Consider the following 19,482-nt stretch of genomic DNA (forward strand, 5'->3'; position numbering starts at 1 on the left):
ACAACCAAATACAAATGTTACAATACTATTAACTTGAAGCCTAAAACACAGAAGTCACAGAACCTCTTTAAGATATGCTTCTGCATACATTTAACATTTCCAGCTAGAGTAATTAACTAACTACTCTGCCAGAGCTGTGAGCACACTCCTGTAACTGCAAAGCCCTCACAACTGCATCATTTGTGAGGGCATCAGCCTCAGCAAGGAGATCAGGAGTTCCAGACCAGCCTGGGTTAAAAGCTGGACCCTCTCACAAAACAAAACTGTAGCATGAATTGTTGCAAGGCGCATGTGGATGGGGCAATGGAAGGAGGAGGAAACACGAGGCTACAGGTGAACAAAGTGAGGGAAATAATAGCAAAGAGCTTCTGGGTAAGCAAATATGCCACACATACAGGTGTACCTACTAACATTGTTTTCTAGTCTTAAAAAGTATGGCTTTTTCACAAAATGGCTCAGAATTTTGTCAAAGTGTATAATTTTTTAAACTAGTTATATATAGGAAAACATTGACATTTTTAAAACCTTAATTATAAAATATAACTAAAATCTAGCATTTGAAAATCAAAGTTAAAGCATGGTTTTTGAAGCAAGATCCTATCATGAAAAATTCCAAAGCTCCTACATATGCAGACTACTAGAGTTTCTTCAATCTGAACGGATGGATATTATTATCTTAAGTTTGTAGGCTTCTAACTTTAACATTTTACGATTACAGCTGTTAAAAATGACAAAAGCAGCCGGGCGGTGGTGGCGCACGCCTTTAATCCCAGCACTCGGGAGGCAGAGCCAGGCGGATCTCTGTGAGTTCGAGGCCAGCCTGGACTACCAAGTGAGTCCCAGGAAAGGCGCAAAGCTACACAGAGAAACCCTGTCTCAAAAAACCAAAAAAAAAAAAAAAAAAAAAAAAGACAAAAGCTGTAAATACTCTCTCTACGGAATTTTGCATATAAATAGTTTGAGGTGTCCACAGGTGCCAATTTCAGGATTCCTATCCCAGGAACATGTCTTAAAACCATAATGTAAGCTTTTTAGATTGTCTGCTGTCCATTTGCATCAATGAAAAATGTTTTTAAAGAAATCTATGGTGCTGGAGAGACAGCTTAGTGACTGGGAGCATGTACTGCTCCTCTACAGGACCAGAGTTTAGTTCCCAACATCATGGTGGGAAGCTCACAACTGCTTGTAGCTCCAGCACTGTGGCAGTCTCCTATTCTGAGCTCTGCCAGCACCTACTACATACATGTGGTATATACTCACACACACACACATGAATAAAAATGTATTTTAAAAAGAGAAGGAGCCGGGCGGTGGTGGCGCATGCCTTTAATCCCAACACTCGGGAGGCAGAGGCAGGCAGATCTCTGTGAGTTCGAGGAGAGCCTGGTCTACAAAGTGAGTTCCAGGAAAGGCGCAAAGCTACACAGAGAAACCCTATCTCGAAAAACCAAAAATTAAAGAGAAGGAAATATACGTATTTAGATCAAAGGGATATTAATCAGGATCTCATTCAGAATAACAGAACTAAGCAGACAATGCTAACACCAACAGCTTTAAATTATCAGTTATTTTTATTATGTGCTTTAACATGATTTAAAAAATTTATCCTCACCAGGCGGTAGTGGCACACGCCTTTAATCCCAGCACTCAGGAGGCAGAGGTAGGCGGATCTCTGTGAGTTCGAGGCCAGCCTGGTCTCCAAAGCGAGTTCCAGGACAGACACCAAAAACTACACAGAGAAACCCTGCCTCGAAAAACAAGAAAGAAAGAAAGAGAAAGGAAGAAAGAAAGAGAAAGAAAGAAAGAAAAGAAAGAAAGAAAGAAAAATTTATCCTCAAGCAAGTCAATTTGTCATGTTACTTACCAAATCTTTTATGCATACATTAATGGAAACACAGCTAATTTCTTCCCACATAAATTGTACTCGTTATTAAATTATTAATAATGGATAATAGGCAGATAGCTCCTATTACCTATTATAGATAAACACAAGTTTATGTATTTAGAAGCTTTAGAATGCTCCTAAATAAAGCTATCAGTAGGTTTATGTTCATTTTTTTTTACTTTGAAAGTAAACAATTTAAACCTGGTAAGACTAACTCTTGATAACCTTCCATAGTGAGTCAGTGAGAATTTCACTGTACAGCTCAGACAAGCCAGGTTGGCTTCAGATTCAGAGACCCACTTGCCTCTGCCTCCTAGGTGTTGGGATTAAAAAAGCACTTAATGATAGTTTAACAGTATCAGAGTTAGGTAACAGAAATACCAGAACTACCAAATACTCACATTAGAAGAAACTTATCATCAATGTTTTAAAGACACTGCTCAAGCACAAGCTGTACTGTTAGTCAGATTGTTGAGAGGCATGCAACCGAACCCCTCATTATTACAATCCAGTACATGTTTGCTGAATATTTCATCAGGAGTCAAGCACTGATTTTAAAAAAAAAGCTCACAATTTTAAGATGACAGCATGATACGAGGGAAATGAGACTACTCTGTCCCTGCAAATCAAGTAGGACTACGGAAAACATTTTTAACCTGAAAAGAACATTTCTCCCTAAGATCAGGGATAGGACAGGATGCCCACTTTGACTCCTCCTCCTCAGAACTATACTGGAAGTAAATAAGAGCAAGAAAAAGAAAGAAAAGGTATCCTAACTGTAGAGGAAGAACTAAAAGTATCTTCACAACTCTACATGCTAAAAAAAATCCCAAAGAAAAGCAAAAGGATAAAAACCCAGTAAATAAGTTCTGTAATGCTTTAAGATGTGAGACAACACACAGAAACCATTGTTTCTACACACTGAAAACAAACAACCATAGATGATTAACAAACAGTTCTCATTTCAATAGCACTCAACAGAAGCCAAATGAAAAGCTCTAGAAATAAATTTAAATCAGGAGGTTAAAGACTTTACGTGAAGAACTATAAAAAGCCAGGTGTCTACACAGCAGAGTCAAAGGACCAGGTGTCTACACAGCGGAGTCAGAGGACCAGGTTTCTACACAGGGGAGTCAAAGGACCAGGTGTCTACACAGCGGAATCAGAGGACCAGGTTTCTACACAGGGGAGTCAAAGGACCAGGTTTCTACACAGCGGAGTCAGAGGACCAGGTGTGTACACACAGAAGAGTTAAAAGCCAAAAGTCTAAGACAGCTACTCTGTTGCCAAATATGGCTCCTCACTGTGCTTTAAAAACAACAGTCCCTGGACTAATTGTAGCAGAAAATTAGGAATGACTTGAAGAAATGCTATTAGATGATTTTGAAGAAGCTGGGCATGGGTGTTCTCTACATGTATCCTCAGATTTTTGGCAACCTGAGGCAGAAGGAGAGCTTGAGCCCTGAAATTCAGGAGCAACCTGGCAACATAGGGAGATGAAGACGAGGGCAATGGGTTCAACAAAGATGGAGGGAGGTGAGAGAGAGATGAAGATGAGTGAATGAACAGCCTGCCAGAAGAGGAGGTAGGACCGGTGCAGAAAACAGGAGGCGCGGCCATTATGTGCGTGGTGATGCCGTTCGTCTCACCGTGTGCCTGTAATGTAATGAGGGCTCTGTGCTGCTGGCTGCTTTTACAAGTCACTGATACGGCAGGGATGAGGGTCCACACAGGGGAGACATGAATGTATCTACACAAAACAACAAGGGCGCCTACATCTTCACGCACATAAATTCTTCTACAACTTCCTGAACTTTCTATAAACATGTAACTTTTTAAGCATCTCTGTCCTTTGAATATAAAAAAGTAATTGACATAGAAAACAAAACAGAAAAGAAACAACTATCTGTAACTACCTGTGAACTGAGTTCATAGGTTTGGAAAATAACTGCAATGTACTAAAAAGGCACATTAATTTGAACACTAGATTGGTATAGCCAACTGATTCAGATACACAAGAGGAGTAGATTCCACTCTCCACTTAAAAATTCAGACTTGGAGCTTTATCTCAGAGATAACTTTTCAATTACCATCTTTTCTGGCTATAGCTATTTTCGTTTTTACAGTATCAACTATGAACAACTGCTCACTGCTAACGATGTTGAGAGAGAAGCTTCACAGAGGCTTACAGTTGTGGTAAGTTTGGCCTAACAAAGGGATCGTTTTCTGCCCCATTGACTGCCTTGTTCTTCCTTTGTTTTGGTTCAGAATTGGTAGCAGGTGCCTGAGAATTATTAGCTGTGGGAGGTTTGCGTTTGGCTAGAAGTTTCCTTTGCCGTTCAATATCTTCCCTTTGCTGATTCACCCATTCTTGTTGCCTGTGTAAAAATGAACAAACAAAGCCATATTAATCTCCCATTACTTTCTGCAATTAAAAATAAATTACATCACAAGAAACAATCACATAATTTAAATCTGTATTCTTTTGGTCCCACTATTTTTTAAAAATTTTTAAATATTTACTTAATTATTTTATGTGATGAGTGGTTTGTTCATTTGATTTTTAGACAGGACCTCACTGTGTAGCCCAGGCTGACCTGGAACTTACAGAGATCCACCTGCCTCTGCCTCCCGGGTATTGGGATTAAAGGTGTGCACCACCACCGCCAACTCAGTGTGTTGTCTGTATGTACGTATATATGCATGTGCATCACAAGTGTAACCGGTGCCTGTAGGTCAGCTGAGGGTAACAGCTCCTCCAGAACGGGAGTGACAAAAGGTTATGAGCCGTCACCTGCATGCTAAGAACCAAGCTCTGACCCTGAGGTCCTCTGGAAGAGCAGCCCAGGGCTCTTAACAGCAGAGACATCTCTCTAGCCCGTTGTGTCCCACTCTGGTGAAGCAAAACAACTTACAGGTCTCACTGCAGTCTTTAAATGAGGGACAAGTGTGGGGCCACAGAGAATCTCATGGTGCCTTGTCCTTACTAACAAATACCATTCCTAGAGATACTGCATCAGTATGAGTTTGCTTAGTTTGGTCTAGTGTATCTTTACTATTAGGGAGGCATGCTGATCAAACCATACTAGTGTATACACTGACACTGTTACATAAATGAGCTAAAAACAAAACAAAGCAAAAACCAAGCCCCATCTAATGAAAGTCTAGGGTAGATTTTAAACAAATATTTTATCATTCAGGATTAATATTTCTAGATAAGCTTATAAAAGGCAAGTGAAATTTTAATATGATGTACTACGTTCTTAAAAGAAATTATGGGAATGCAGTTGACATTCTGAAATAAAATAAAAGTTGACCTTAATGGAGGGAGGGGAGCTGAAAATATAAAGAAAAGAAACAGCATGAAAATTATTAATTTGGAAATTTTACCTATTACATTAATAAATACAAATTTATTAGCAGTTTCCATTGAAGACTCTAAAACAATTTTCCAAAGAGCTTAGATTCTAAAAATTAACAGATATTATGTCTATTAGAGAATTACAGGTTGGCTGTAGACCTGTAATCTCAGAATGTGTGTGTGTCAGGGTAGGGCTTGCAAGTTCAAGAGCAATTTAAGTTACAGAGCAAAACTTGCATCAGAAACCTGGGGGAGCGCATGTGTGGAGGTCAGAAGGTAACTTCTGAGTCTGCTCCTTCCACTGTGTGGGTCCCAAGAACAGAGCTCAGGTCATCAGGTGCAAGTGCCTTTACCCGATGAGCCATTTCTACAGTCAACAGAGGAACTGACGGTCAGTTCACTCATCCTACAACACATAGAAGTTTATTCTGATAGTAACCATGCTCCTTTTGTGTCTCCTGTCATGTCTACAAAGAAAATGCTATAGCTCTACATGGTCATGCTACTGAGATTTAAAGCAAGCCAAACGTTCTGTCCCACCCCATCCTTCAAACAGGGAAGCCCAGCTCTGCCTTTGTGGCTGAAGGACTGGTTTGCACACATTCCCTTTCTGCGGCCTGAGTGTGGGAGCAGAGCTGAGACAAGAGTGAAAGAATCAAGAGCCAAGATAGAAACTCTCCAAGAATGCTATGTTAACTGTTTCCCTTCGGATGCAGGGGTAATCTAACGTGCTCTTACTTACTAGAAGTAAACTGAGGGAGGGACAGGGATGCAGCACACCAGTGGAGCACTTGTCCACTATGTGTGAGCCTTTCAGTTAGATTCCCAGAACCCCGAACAAAAACAACCAGAAAATAATTTTTAAATGTATTTCAGAAGAGGCTGTAAGTACAAATAAATGGCCTAGTGGCAAGTAAAATATTAATGGGACAGATATACAGTGGATACCTGGTTATTCAGGGATCACAACTGGTTCAGAGATTATTCATTAACATGGCTAACTTTTCATTTATTCATTTCTCTTCTCATTTTCTAACCACTTTGGGTTATTAACAATGAATGTGAACATCCTGTAACAACACACAGTAAGTCCTCAATCAGTGCTTATCAGTTATAGGATATGCAAATAATTTTGTTCTTTTATTAGAACATGTAACTACTGGCATAGTTAATCATATTTTATTACTTAAATTATTTTTCCTTTATGTGTATGGGTGTTTTACCCACATGTATGTATGTATACCACATGCATCCCAGATGTCAGCAGAGGTCAAAAGAGAACACTGGATGCCCTAGGACTGGAAATACAGATGATTGTGAACAACCATGTAAGTGCTGGGAATTGAACCTGGGTCCTCTGGAAGAGCATCCAGTGCTCTTCCACTGAGCCATCTCTCCAGCCCCTAATACTTTAGACTATGCACATTACTGTAGGACAGTCAGGGCTGAGTGTAGTAGCAGAGATTCTTGCTCACAACATATTAATTATTACGGTTTTCATCTCAAATCCATTTCCTGATCTCTACTTTTGCATTCAGGATTTTAGCTCGAGTGTAAACAATATCTGTCCATCTTAACTGTCAAAATTTTATCTTCCTCCCAATATTATTTCTGTATTATCAAGTTACTCAATATCTCAATTCTGGTCACATATGCTACATGTTAACCTTTACCTAGCCACAGAATTAGACCTCAACCTCATTAGGGTTGCAGGGATTTCTTTCTGTCTTCCACTGGGATCATCTAAGACCTAGCACAGCCGTCTCCAACAAAAGCTCAAGAAACCTGTTGAGAGCCGGGGGAAGACAAGGTCACTTTGTGGTCATGTGTTTGAAACAGCAATGCTAATGTGACATGCTGTGAACAGGTTGTGCTCCTGGGAAGTGGGCAGAGACGCTGACACCCCCACACTCCAGGTTTTTACAGCAAGATAAAAACCGAAAGACAGGATCATGGTCCCGGCTCCCAGACACACAAATAGCCAATGCACCCTTACCGGTCATCCTGTGAACTTAAAAAAAAAAATGGCAACAATTTCTTTGTATTCAAATTTACCAGTAAAATGCTAAAGTCATATGTTTAGTTCAGCTAACATGTGAGTTGCTGTAGCTGAGGCAAGAGAAAAACTCCTTTCCTTAGGCACAGAGATCAGGTAGATCTTTAGGACTTAAGGAATGGGGAAGTGAGACCAAAGGAGCAAGGTGGGCACCTGCAGTCCCGACACTCAGAAGGCTGAGGCAGGAAGGTCAGTTACGTGCAGGAACCCAAGGCCACCTTGGGCGACACAAAAATCATTAAAACATAAATTCCAGGAGACAAAGAGGCCCACATTTTCCAGTCAGTATCAATTTTTTGGGGGGAGAGGGGTGTTTCGAGATAGGGTTTCTCTGTGTAGCTTTTGGTGCCTGTCCTGGATCTCGGTCTGTAGACCAGGCTGTCCTCGAACTCAGAGATCCACCTGGCTCTACCTCCCCAGTGTTGGGATTAAAATCGTGCGCCAACACTGCCTGGTTCAGTATCAAATTTTTAACCACCCTTTTTCCTATATTAGGAGTAATACACACACAGACACAGACACAGACACACACACACACACACACACACACACACACACACACACACACACACACACACACACACACCATCACCAAAAAAGTTAGGGGGTTAGTTTTTATTCTGGAAAACCAAGTTTAGAGAAAATGAAGGCTGAGCAAGATGACTCAGTGAAGGGCTTGCTGGAGAGAAACATCAAGTCTCAGTGAGAGACCCTATCTAAAAAGACAAGGTGAAAAGCAGCCAAGAAGACATCTAATGTTGGCCTCTGGCCCATACACAAAATGTTTTAAAAGCTTTTTCTTTTCTTTTTTTTTAAAAAAAGGAAAATACATTGTACTCTTTAGATGAAAGCTAATTATGTAAAAATTCTGTTAAATACTGTAGCTGAGTTATCTGTTTCTTATTCTTTTCATAAGTGCTAAGTTTTGTGAATCCAAATAGTAAGGAGATGCTAAACATATTTCCAAATTTGTAATTCTTTAAAGTAATGAAAATCCGAACTAGTAATTTTTAAAAATGCAACAACGGGTCTGGAGAGGTTGCCCAGGGCTCAAGAACACACATTCTCTTCCAAAGGATAAAAGTTCAATTCCCAGCATCCACAGCTGGTGGTTCAAAGCCGCCTGTTACTTCCGCTCTGATGCCTCTGGCGTCCACAGGCCTCTGCATGCACGCGCGCATGCACACACACACACACACACACACACACACACACACACACACACACACACACACACACACACACTTAAAAATAAATTTTAAAAAAATGTAACCATTACTAACTTCACAAGATTTTGAAATGCAAAACCATCTGTCCACTGTTCAGTAAAAGAAGCGCCATGTCTAACTGTTGTGAAGTGCCCAAGGCGTAACCGGTCCTGCATACTCTTCTCTCTGCTTGACAATTTTTCTTGTGTACTCTGAAAATGAGGGAAAATCAATTATATTCATTCAGATTTTAAAGGCATGCAAGGCAAAGCAAGGTACTGAGGGAAAGGAAAATTTAGTGCTAACTCACCTTTTCAATAAGAAGTTTCTTGCTCATTGAAATACACTTATTTAATCGTTCTTTGTATTTTTCAAGTAATTTTTGTTGATCATCTATTTGCCGCCTGAGATCACAGTTGGCCTACAATATGAGTAGAAAATGAAAGGTATAGAATCAGTGTATATGAAAATCTTAGTAATGCTTTCAGTGTTTTGAGTAAATTACATAGGTAAGATAAATACCAAGTCTATTTACTATTAAATACTAATTTAACTGCATAGTAAAAAGTACAGAAAATTTATATACACATTCTAGACATTTACATGTATATTCTAAGGTATATAATTGTGGCTACATAATTTGAATCTAAGTTTAGTTCCTCCTCCCCGCCCCCCCCGCCCCCCCCCCCCCCCCCCCCCCCCCCGTTTTGTCATGACAGGGTTTCTTTGTGTAGCCCTGGCTGGAACTCACTCTATAGACCAGGCTGGCCTCAAACTCAAAAAGATCTGCATGCCTCTACCCTCTGAGTGCTGGGACTAAACGCGTGTGCCACCAACACCCACCCAATTTCCTTATTTCTAAATGGAAGTAGTATAACCTCCTCAGCTAAAAGTAAAATGTGGCATATCATGTGTGTAACACATTCAAGAGGGAATGAGAATTTCTTCTCTCACACTGCCTGATCTCTCACAACACTTTCTGCACTAAACAGGGACAATACTATTAATTTGTTGACCCAATTAACTACTTCCAGCATTCCTTGAATAGGATACCAATTCTGTGCACTCTGCAGGCAGCTATATGCTCAAAGAGGAGACCTCTCTCTGACTCCACAGAGTCTGACTAGCCTGCTGTTACAGGAAGAGAATTACTTGGGGGGCCTGCTCACACATTCCTGCTGTGGGATGTTCTGTATGTCAAATATGTTGCTCTGATTGGTTAGTAAATAAAACACTGATTGGCCAGTAGCCAGGCAGGAAGGATAGGCGGGACAAGCAGAGAAGAGAATTCTGGGAAGTGGAAGGCTGAGTCAGAGACACTGCCAGCCACCGCCATGACAAGCAGCATGTGAAGACGCCGGTAAGCCACGAGCTACGTGGCAAGGTATAGATTTATAGAAATGGATTAATTTAAGATATAAGAACAGTTAGCAAGGAAGCCTGCCACGGCCATACAGTTTGTAAGCAATATAAGTTTCTGTGTTTACTTGGTCGGGTCTGAGTGGCTGTGGGACTGGCAGGTGAGAGAGATTTGTCCTGACTGTGGGCCAGGCAGGAAAACTCTAGTTACACACTCCACCTCCCAAATTTTCTCAATCAATAGGTCTGGAGAAGAGCCTGGGAATTTCACTTTCTCCAGCAAGGCTGCTGCTGCTGGGTACAAAGATACACAGGTCTAGGCCAGTCACACAGAAACTAAGAGGCTAAACTAAAATACTTTTAAATTTGGGAGAAAGTAATTGCCAACCTAAAGCTACATGCTCCATAAAACTGTGTACCAAAGGCAACAAAATGAGATCTAGCACAAACAGACCTTCACTGTTAAAACAGTTCAAAAAAAGGCTCAACATGGTTTGAGAGTCAGTAGGGGTGTTTAACTTGAACTGACCTTAAAACTTCTTTAAGGTTGTTGGATCACCAAAATGAAGGAAATGGTATTTGTTCAAGGCACACAGAGAGTTTTCTGTATACATACAGTTGTAGAACTGTCTGAGACAGTCTTTTACTGGAAGTGTAGCTCAGGCTAGTTTTAAACTTAGGATCCTGCTGCCCTCCTCCTGCCCCCAGTGCTAGTTATGAGCATACACCATGTATAGTGCATATCAAGATTTAATATAAAGCCATAGTAATTACAATCACTCTAATCTCCTTCTTGTATAATAATGGAAAAAAATGTTTTATTCTGGACCGATATGTACCTAGCTAAATGAATACAACTGTTAGCTTCTCTTACAAAGAAATTTAAGTAAAGTCAGTAGAATATTCAAGAAGGCTGCACACAGAATTATGCTTTTTGTACTTCTACTCCCTGGTCTCTGCTTAGAACACAGGCACTGTGACGGTGACGATTACTACTGTGGACCGAGGTAACCTTCAAGATGCAGTAAATCATGTACTGAAGACAGGACGCAACCTGAAGGAGTCAAGTTCTCATCAAACTGTGAGCCAACTGCATATAGGTGGCTGCTACTTCTGTACTTTCCAAAAGTACATTTCTATCTCATGTGAAGTACTGCAGGTTATATTGTGACCAAGTACTAAAGTACTAAACACTAAACCAGCGTCTCAGGGGTGATTTAGTAATACACAAAACAAAACAAAGGGACGCAGGCAGAAGGAGGTGCACTGCATTTGGAACTAAGACTTCATGGTGGAGTCTGTAGTCTAAGAAGGAATTTTTAATTCATCTGGATAGCTGGTTATCAATATAGGAAGAAATTAAAATGAAAGCCTATTTCACACTATACCACAAACCAATTCTGTACAAAACTGTACTAAAAGATTCATTTTTTTTTTACTTTTAAAAAATGTTTGAGATTATAATTACATTTCTCCCTTCCCTTTCCTTCCTCTACCCTTCCCTGCTCTCTTTCAAATTCATGACTCCTTTTTCATTGAAGAATATCTTTAGGCTCTTACAACTACTTCTTTTGATATCTTTGATAATTTACTATACACAAAGTATAAACTATAAACCTAAGATATTTAGTAATGTAAAAACATATATAATCATCAAAAGACAGCATGATGTAATGAAAAGACATCTTACAAAGTGGAAGAAGCCAACATACAAAAAACTAAAAACTGAAAACTAACAAAGGTCCTGGGTTTGATCTCCAGTGCACGCACGCACGCATGCAATTGGGTGTGATGGCATTCATCTCTAATCCTAGCAAATGGGATTGGGATGTAAAGGCAAAAGTATCAGAAATTCAAGGGCAGCCTCACCTAAGCTATGCTGAGACCCTGTATCTCTACTTATTTCACAGAAAACAAGACAAATAACTAATAATTATTTTTAAAAGATGTTTTAAAAAAGATGCCGGGCAGTGGTGGCACGCCTTTAATCCCAGCACTTGGGAGGCAGAGCCAGGCGGATCTCTGTGAGTTCGAGGCCAGATTGGGCTACCAAGTGAGTTCTAGGAAAGGCGCAAAGCTACACAGAGAAACCCTGTCTCAAAAAAACAAAAAAGATGCCGAACACCAATCAATAAATAAGGATGGGTAACAAAAGCACCAGACACCATGTTACACCTGTTCATCAGTGCCATCAGGAAGAACGGTGTTTGGGGGAAATTTTGGGATTATAATGTACAAGATGTACATGCTCTGTACTCTCCTCTACTGCCTTGTTTCCTACGCTTACAACACAGGACTTTCTTGCATTTGTCCTAGGAGACATGTATTGAGAATTTCTTAGCAGAATTCTTTGTATTAGAAAAATCACAAACTAAACACCAGCCAAAATTGTAAGAGTCATGTAAATTACGGTACATTTCCTTAGAGTCTTAGTGTAGAAATTGGAAGGAAGGAACAAACCAGAGTGTTAGTTTGAGTCTATAAAATCACCCCTACAAAGGCTCATGTGTTAAAAGGATGGCTGACAGCTGATGGGGCCTTGAGAGGTGTCTGGATCATGAGAGCTTATAATTCATCAGAGGATTAACTAATACACTGACTTTAATAGTGGGTCCTCGTAGAGAAAGTACATCCCTGGGAGGAGGGCTGAATTTGAAATACATGTCTCGTAACTGACCCCGCTTGTTTCTCTGCTTCCTGGCTGCCAGGAAGTAAGCAGCAGTGCTCTGTTACAGGAACATCCTGCTTTGCCCTGTGTCCTCCCACCACGATGCTCCCGTCTTACTATGGCCCAGAAGACGAAACCAAGAGACCACAGACTAAAACTTGTGAGAACTGTGAACCAAAAGAAATCTTCCTTTGCTGATCTGCTCAGGTATTTTGCCACAGCAGTGAAAAGTAACATCTAGTTACGCTTATCAAGGTAGGTCTGAATGAACACATACAATGTTCAGCAAAAACAAAGAGAGCGAAGGATCCATATAGGATAATTCTAACAAACAACAAAGTGTTAAAAAGAATGTATACACTGTGGCTGGAAAGATGGCTCAGTCAGCAAAGTGCTTGCAAGTCCAAGGAAATGAGTTTGATCCCCAGAACCCACGGTATGGGCTGTAATCCCAGTACCGGGGAGGAGAGACACGATTCCTGGAGCTCAGTGGCCAGCCTGTCTAGTCTAACTGGTGAGCTTCAGGCCAATGAGAGACTGTCTCAAAGGAGATGGACACACACACACACACACACACACACACACACACACACACACACACACACATGTATATACACATATGTAACACAACTATAAAGAAACACAAAGGAAGAATAAACACATGTATCACTGATGCCAGAAGAGTGGTTAGCAGTAAGGGGTGAGACAGAGCAACGTTCCAAAGGTACAATGGCATCACAGATGTTGGTTTTATTAAGTTTTGATGCCACTGGTTCTCAGTGCTGGTTTAAATCACAATAGTTAATAGAAGCTTTTTAAATTATCAACATCCAAGCTACATCACATCAATTAATCAGAACTCCACAAAGTAGAATTCAAAATTAGTACTTCCATATGGTGATTTTAATGAGTATCAAGGGACAAGAAATCCTCCTTTATGCCTTACTTACATTCTAAGTATACTTTTTGGTGCATTTTTAAATTTTATTGTGTGTGAATGATTCATGTGTGTCTGAGGGTGTGAATGAACATGCCAGAGTGTTTGTGTGCAATTCATAACTTTGTGAAGTTAGTTCTCTCCTTCCACCTTTATGCAGGCTCTGGGAATCTAACTTAGGTCTCTAGGCTTGCACAGCAAGCACCCTTACCTGCTAAACCACTTACCAAATAGCTTACATTTATTTATTGACATACTTGTAGTTTTATTTTATGTCTATGTGAGTGTCTTACCTGCATGTACATCTGTGCACCACATGCATGAAGTGCCTAAGGAGGCCACAAGAGCACTTTAAATCCCCCGGAACTGAAGCTACAGAGGACTGGGAGCCACCATGTGGGTTCTGGGAACCCAACCCAGGGACTCCGTGCAAGAGCAGCCAGTGTTCTTGTCCACTGAGCTGGTTCACCAGTCCCTGAATTTATTTTTAAAAATAAAGTTTCCATTAAAAATCTCACAGGACTATGGCAGTAATTCCATCCTCAGTGGTATCAGATGTCAGGCAGAGTAAATGAGTATCTGACTGGTGGGTAGATGATCAAATAAAAAAGTTTATAAATCTACTTCTTTTTCTTTTTTTTCTTTCCCGAGACAGGGTTTCTCTGTGTAACCCTAGCTGTCCTGCAAACTAGCTCTATATATAGCCCAGGCTGGCCTTGAACCCACAAAGATTCACCTGCCTCTGCCCCACAAATGCTGGGATTAAAGGCATGTGCTACCATCCAGCAAAAGTGCTTATTTTCAGCATTTATTTTTATTTTAATTAGGAGTCTGTGTCTTTGTACACAGGTGTGAAGGTGCTTACAGAGGCTAAGAGCTGAGCCATCTCTCCAGCCCCTAAAGTAGACTTTCAATCATATACTTATAGTACCAGAAAAAGCTTATTGTTTTAAAATACAGAACCCTTTGTCATATTCAGTATTTTCTCAATAGTTTTACTGTTGCCAAAATAAGTCACATAATTTCCCCTCCGTGACACATTACTTACCCTGAGCAAATCATCTATCCGACCCTCCTTCTTTTCCAGGTCCTGATTTTTATTACTTTCTAATGCTGCCAATTTCAGCATTGTAAGATCAGTCTAAATGAAAGAAAGCTTCGTTATTATCTCTATCACATACACTATTACACATAAAAAAAATTGTGAAGGCAGATTTCAACAACTTCAAACAGCAAAGAAAAACAGTCTGTGGTATGTAAGCAGCCATCTTAGTGTAGTTTTAAGCTTGAACTTCTAAAGTATAAATGCTGAAAACCTTGTGTACAATTGATTAAAGCTCATACACAAAGCTTTGCACTATACAAAGATCTAGCGATCCTTTCGCTTTGTGAAATCAGTTTTTAAAGTTTTTACCTGTTTCTGACAGGTAAAAACTGTCCATATTTATATGGTAGATATGTTTTGATCAAGCTGGCCTTGAACTCAGAGATCTGTCTCTCTCTGTCTTGGGAGTGCTGGGATTAAAGGCATGAAATACCACACCCAACTCAAAGAAAGTTTGATACATGCAAAACAATTTGTATATGACCCAGGAGTCTAATGAAAATACACTGTTGCAGAACCAAGGTGCCCAAATGACAGATTAACTCCTCAATTTCAATTGTGAAAAATGTATTAGCCAGAAACTGATACACGTGAAAAATAAACAAATATACAAACAGACAGTATGGGCTAGGTGTACAGTTTAGTGGTAGAGCATCTGCTTTTTACTTGCACAGGGCCCCAAATTCAATCCTCTGCACCAAAAAGCAAAGCAAAAACAATAAAAACCACTCCAAAACGTGTGATCTGTGTTCAAAATTCATGCAACAGAACGTTAATAGTAATGACAATGACATTAATACAATCAAAGTACTTTGATCTAAGTCATTTTTCTAAATGGTATAAACATACAGACATTGAAATGAACTTTATCAGTCACTTAAAACCAACACAACAGCATCATGAAGATATGTACTACATATCTATTCTTGGATATTAAATTCGAAACCATTCAGTGAGCAAGACTGGCACATGGTGACTGTTCTGGCTCTTTTACTGCCTGAGACATTTGCTCGAGTGTATAACCAAGTGCAAGCTGGTTCTAAGATGGATGCTTCAGTTCCCTCTGCCCTGCAAACATTTTAGTTTAGTAAATTAGCTCTTATGTTCAATTTTACTTTAAATTTATATCCAGAACAAACCATAAACACTTTAATTGTTAAAATAAACATGGTCCGAAGTCTCTAAAAGTCACAGCAGAATTTTAAAGCTCTCACTCACCTGAGTGATCTTAAAGGATAACTGCTTTGGTTGTAGAACAGGGTGGTCCCCGAAAGCTAATGCAGTAGGAGAAGGGCTATTCGGTCGGACCTGAAAAATATGGTAAAAATTTCTACCATAGGCTAAACAACAACAACAACAAAAACCAAAACCAAAAAAAAACAAAACAAAACAAAAAAAAACATTTCTACTCAGCAATAATTACTTAACATTTCTGAAGAAGATTTTTATCTCTTTTTGTTTGTTTGTTTGTTTGTTTTTTCAAGACAGGGTTTCTCTGTGTAGCTTTGCAGCCCTGGCTATCCTGGAACTCACTCTGTAGATCAGGCTGGCCTCGAACTCTCAGAGCTCCGCCTGCCTCTGCCTCCCAAGTGCTGGGGTTAAAGGTGCACACCACCACCGCCTGGCTGATTTTTATCTTTTAATACCTTTTTAAAACTTTTAATCAGGAAGGGGAGGCTGGAGGGGCGGGAGGAGGGAAGAGGGAATCTTTGATTGGCGTGTAAGATGAATAAAAAAATTTTAATCATCATTTATTTATCCAACAAGCATTCTTGAGTACCTCCTGTATGAGGCCCAGTGTGAACAACCATACATTCCTTGACCAAAAGGGGATACACTCAAGATCCATAAAACCTTAATGCTTTATAAACAAAGTATGGCCAAATCATTCTGAAACAAAAATATTAAATAGGTTATCCTGACTAAAAGAAGAAATCTAAATAATCCTGTATAATAAAGCAACCTCTGGAGGCATCACCATCCCTGACCTCAAGCTCTACTATAGAGCTACAGTAATAAAAACAGCTTGGTACTGGTATAAAAACTGACATACAGACCAATGGAATCAAACTGAAGACCCTGACATTAATCCATGCACATATGAACACCTGATTTTTGACAAAGAAGCCAAAACTATACAATGGAAAAAAGAAAGTATCTTCAACAAATGGTGCTGGCATAACTGGATGTCAATATGTAAAAGATTACAAATAGATCCATATCTTGTCACCATGCACAAAACTCAAGTCCAAGTGGATCAAAGACCTCAACATAAATCCAGTTACACTAAACTTAATAGAAGAGAAAGTAGGAAGTACTCTTGAAGCTATTGGCACAAGAGATCACTTCCTAAATATAACACCAGCAGCACAGACACTGAGCACAACAATTAATAAATGGAACCTCTTGAAACTGAGAAGCTTTTGTAGGGCAAAAGACATGGTCAATAAGACAAAAAGACAGCCAATAGAATGGGAAAAGACCTTCACCAACCCCACATCTGACAGAGGGCTGGTCTCCACAGTATATAAAGAACTCAAGAAACTAGACATCAAAATACTGAACAATCCAATTGAAAAATGGGCTAAAGAGCTAAACAGAGAATTCTCAAAAGAAGAATCACAAATGGCTGAAAGACATTTAAAGAAATGTTCAACATCCTTAATCATCAGAGAAATGCAAATCGAAACGACTCTGAGATACCACCTTATACCTGTCTGAATGACTATGATCAAAAACACTAATAACAGTCAATTTTGGAGAGGATGCAGAGCAAAGGGATCACTCCTCCACTGTTGGTGGGAAGGCAAACTTGTACAACCACTGTGGAAATCAGTATTGTGGTTTCTCAGAAAATTGGGAATCGATCTACCTCAAGACCTAGCCATACCACTCGGGCATATACCCAAGGAATGCTCAGTCATACCACAAAGATACATGCTCAACTATGTTCATAGCAGCACTATTTGTAATAGGCAGAACCTGGAAACAACCTAGATGCCCGTCAACTGAAGAATGGATTAAGAAAATGTGGTACAAATACACAATGGAGTACTACTCAGCAGAGAAAAACGATGACAGCATGTAATTTGCAGGCAAGTGGATGGAACTAGAAAATATCATCCTGAGTGAGGTGACCCAAACCCAGAAGGACAAACATGGTATGTATTCACTCATAAGTGGATTCTAGATATAAATCAAAGAACAATCAGACTGCAACCCACAGAACCAGGGAGGCTATATAGCAGGGGGGACCCTAGGATGACTGTGGCTTATAATAAGTTTTGGTTTTACTCAATTACTGGGCAAGCCTCAATGAAACATTTCTCTATTAGGATAAGAATTTATACTGTATCAAGCTGATAATAGAAAAATTTTAAAAAAAGAAAAACAAAAACAAAAATTAAATAAAATAAAGTAACATTAAATAGGTTATCCTGACTAAAAGAAGAAATCACTGAGCATAGTAGCTCACGTCTTTAATCCTAGTACTTGGGTGGCAGAAGCCGTTAGCTCTCTGTAAGGCCCAGGGTAAGCAAGGCTACAGTGAGACCCTCTCTTAAGGAAAGGAAGGGCCGGGTGGTGGTGGCGCAAGCCTTTAATCCCAGCACTCAGGAGGCAGGGCCAGGCGGATCTCTGTGAGTTCGAGGCCAGTCTGGTCTACAGAGCGAGATCCAGGAAAGACGCAAAGCTACACAGAGAAACCCTGTCTCAAAAAAAAAAAAGGAAAGGAAGGCAGGCGGGCGAGAGAGGTAAGAGAAAAGAAAAACAAGTGAGAGGGGTGGGAGAGAGGGGCGGAGGAGGGAATGAAATCAAGCATAAAAGCTTGAATACAGACTTTTAATACTAGACTGGTAAGCCATGGCCATAAGTACTCTGAAATCACATCTGCTCATGAGTTTCACAGCTATGTAGTGACCTGTATCAATACTATCTCAGCTTTCAAAGTCCAGTCTTAAGCCTTCCTTTGCAAATGGCAATGGTGCCCCAGGGATCAAAATGGGTAAGACAACTAAGTTCATCTGCAGACAAGGAGTAGAAGAGGAAAGGGAAAACAATGAAAGGTGCTTGAATAAGTAAGAGAAAGGCTGGTTTTTACCAATTTACAATTCAATCTTCAAATTACTGAAAGCCAACTTTATTTTTCTGGTTAAATAATCGATTTCCAAGTAAATGAAAAGTAAAATCTAAGATGCAAAGCAATGCACATAAAACTTTTGTCTTAAAATGTTAGAAACAAATTTTAAAAGTTATAAGCTAATTTTAACATCTTTCTCGTACACTGAACTGAATAGACTTTTTCTTAAGAATTCCCCTAAATGATTCATGATTATTCTTATGTTAAGAAATTTAATCAATAACAAAGTTAAAAATCAGAAATTAATAACTGAATACAGAGAGAGCTGCTACAGCACTTACCTTAGCCCCCACAGGCTCTACAGAATTTTTTTCTTAATAAAACAACACTATTGGATACTTATAGTCAATTTAGGAAAGCTTCAGCCTAAGAAACTCATTATTTAAAATTCACTGAGACAGGGTCTCAAAAATAGCCCAGGACAGCCTCCAACTCCCTCTACAGCTGATGACATTGAATTTTTGTTTTTTTAAAATATATTTAGCCAGGTGGTGGTGGTGCACGCCTTTAATTCCAGCACTCAGGTGGCAGAGGCAGATGGATCTCTGTGAGTTCGAGGCCAGCCTGGGCTACAGAGTGAGTTCCAGACACCAAAGCTACACAGAGAAACCCTGTCTCGAAAAACAAAACTTACATATATATATTTTACTTACTTACTTACTTACTTACTTACTTACTTATTTATTTATTTATATTTTATGTGTATGGATGATTTGCCTGCCTGTATGTCTGCACACCACATGAGTGCCTGGTGCCTGTGGAGAC

The 19,482-nt window shown here is 39.7% G+C and overlaps 1 protein-coding gene across 1 annotated transcript in view; it reads right to left on the reverse strand.

Moving 5' to 3' along the window:
• The window catches only part of Tlk1 (tousled like kinase 1), a 134,556-nt gene that overhangs the window by 21,463 nt on the left and 93,611 nt on the right, over positions 1–19,482 (reverse strand). Inside the window, exons 7-11 of the mRNA XM_052726394.1 lie at positions 15,798–15,887; positions 14,523–14,615; positions 8,821–8,931; positions 8,586–8,722; positions 4,075–4,263 (exon numbers count right to left, since the gene is read on the reverse strand). Coding sequence (XP_052582354.1) covers positions 4,075–4,263; positions 8,586–8,722; positions 8,821–8,931; positions 14,523–14,615; positions 15,798–15,887 — 620 coding nt within the window. The remainder of the gene's footprint in view (positions 1–4,074; positions 4,264–8,585; positions 8,723–8,820; positions 8,932–14,522; positions 14,616–15,797; positions 15,888–19,482) is intronic.

The sequence above is a fragment of the Peromyscus californicus genome, unplaced genomic scaffold (genome assembly GCF_007827085.1).
Source record: "Peromyscus californicus insignis strain IS unplaced genomic scaffold, ASM782708v3 Scaffold_7__1_contigs__length_154581171, whole genome shotgun sequence".
Classification (NCBI taxonomy): domain Eukaryota; kingdom Metazoa; phylum Chordata; class Mammalia; order Rodentia; family Cricetidae; genus Peromyscus; species Peromyscus californicus.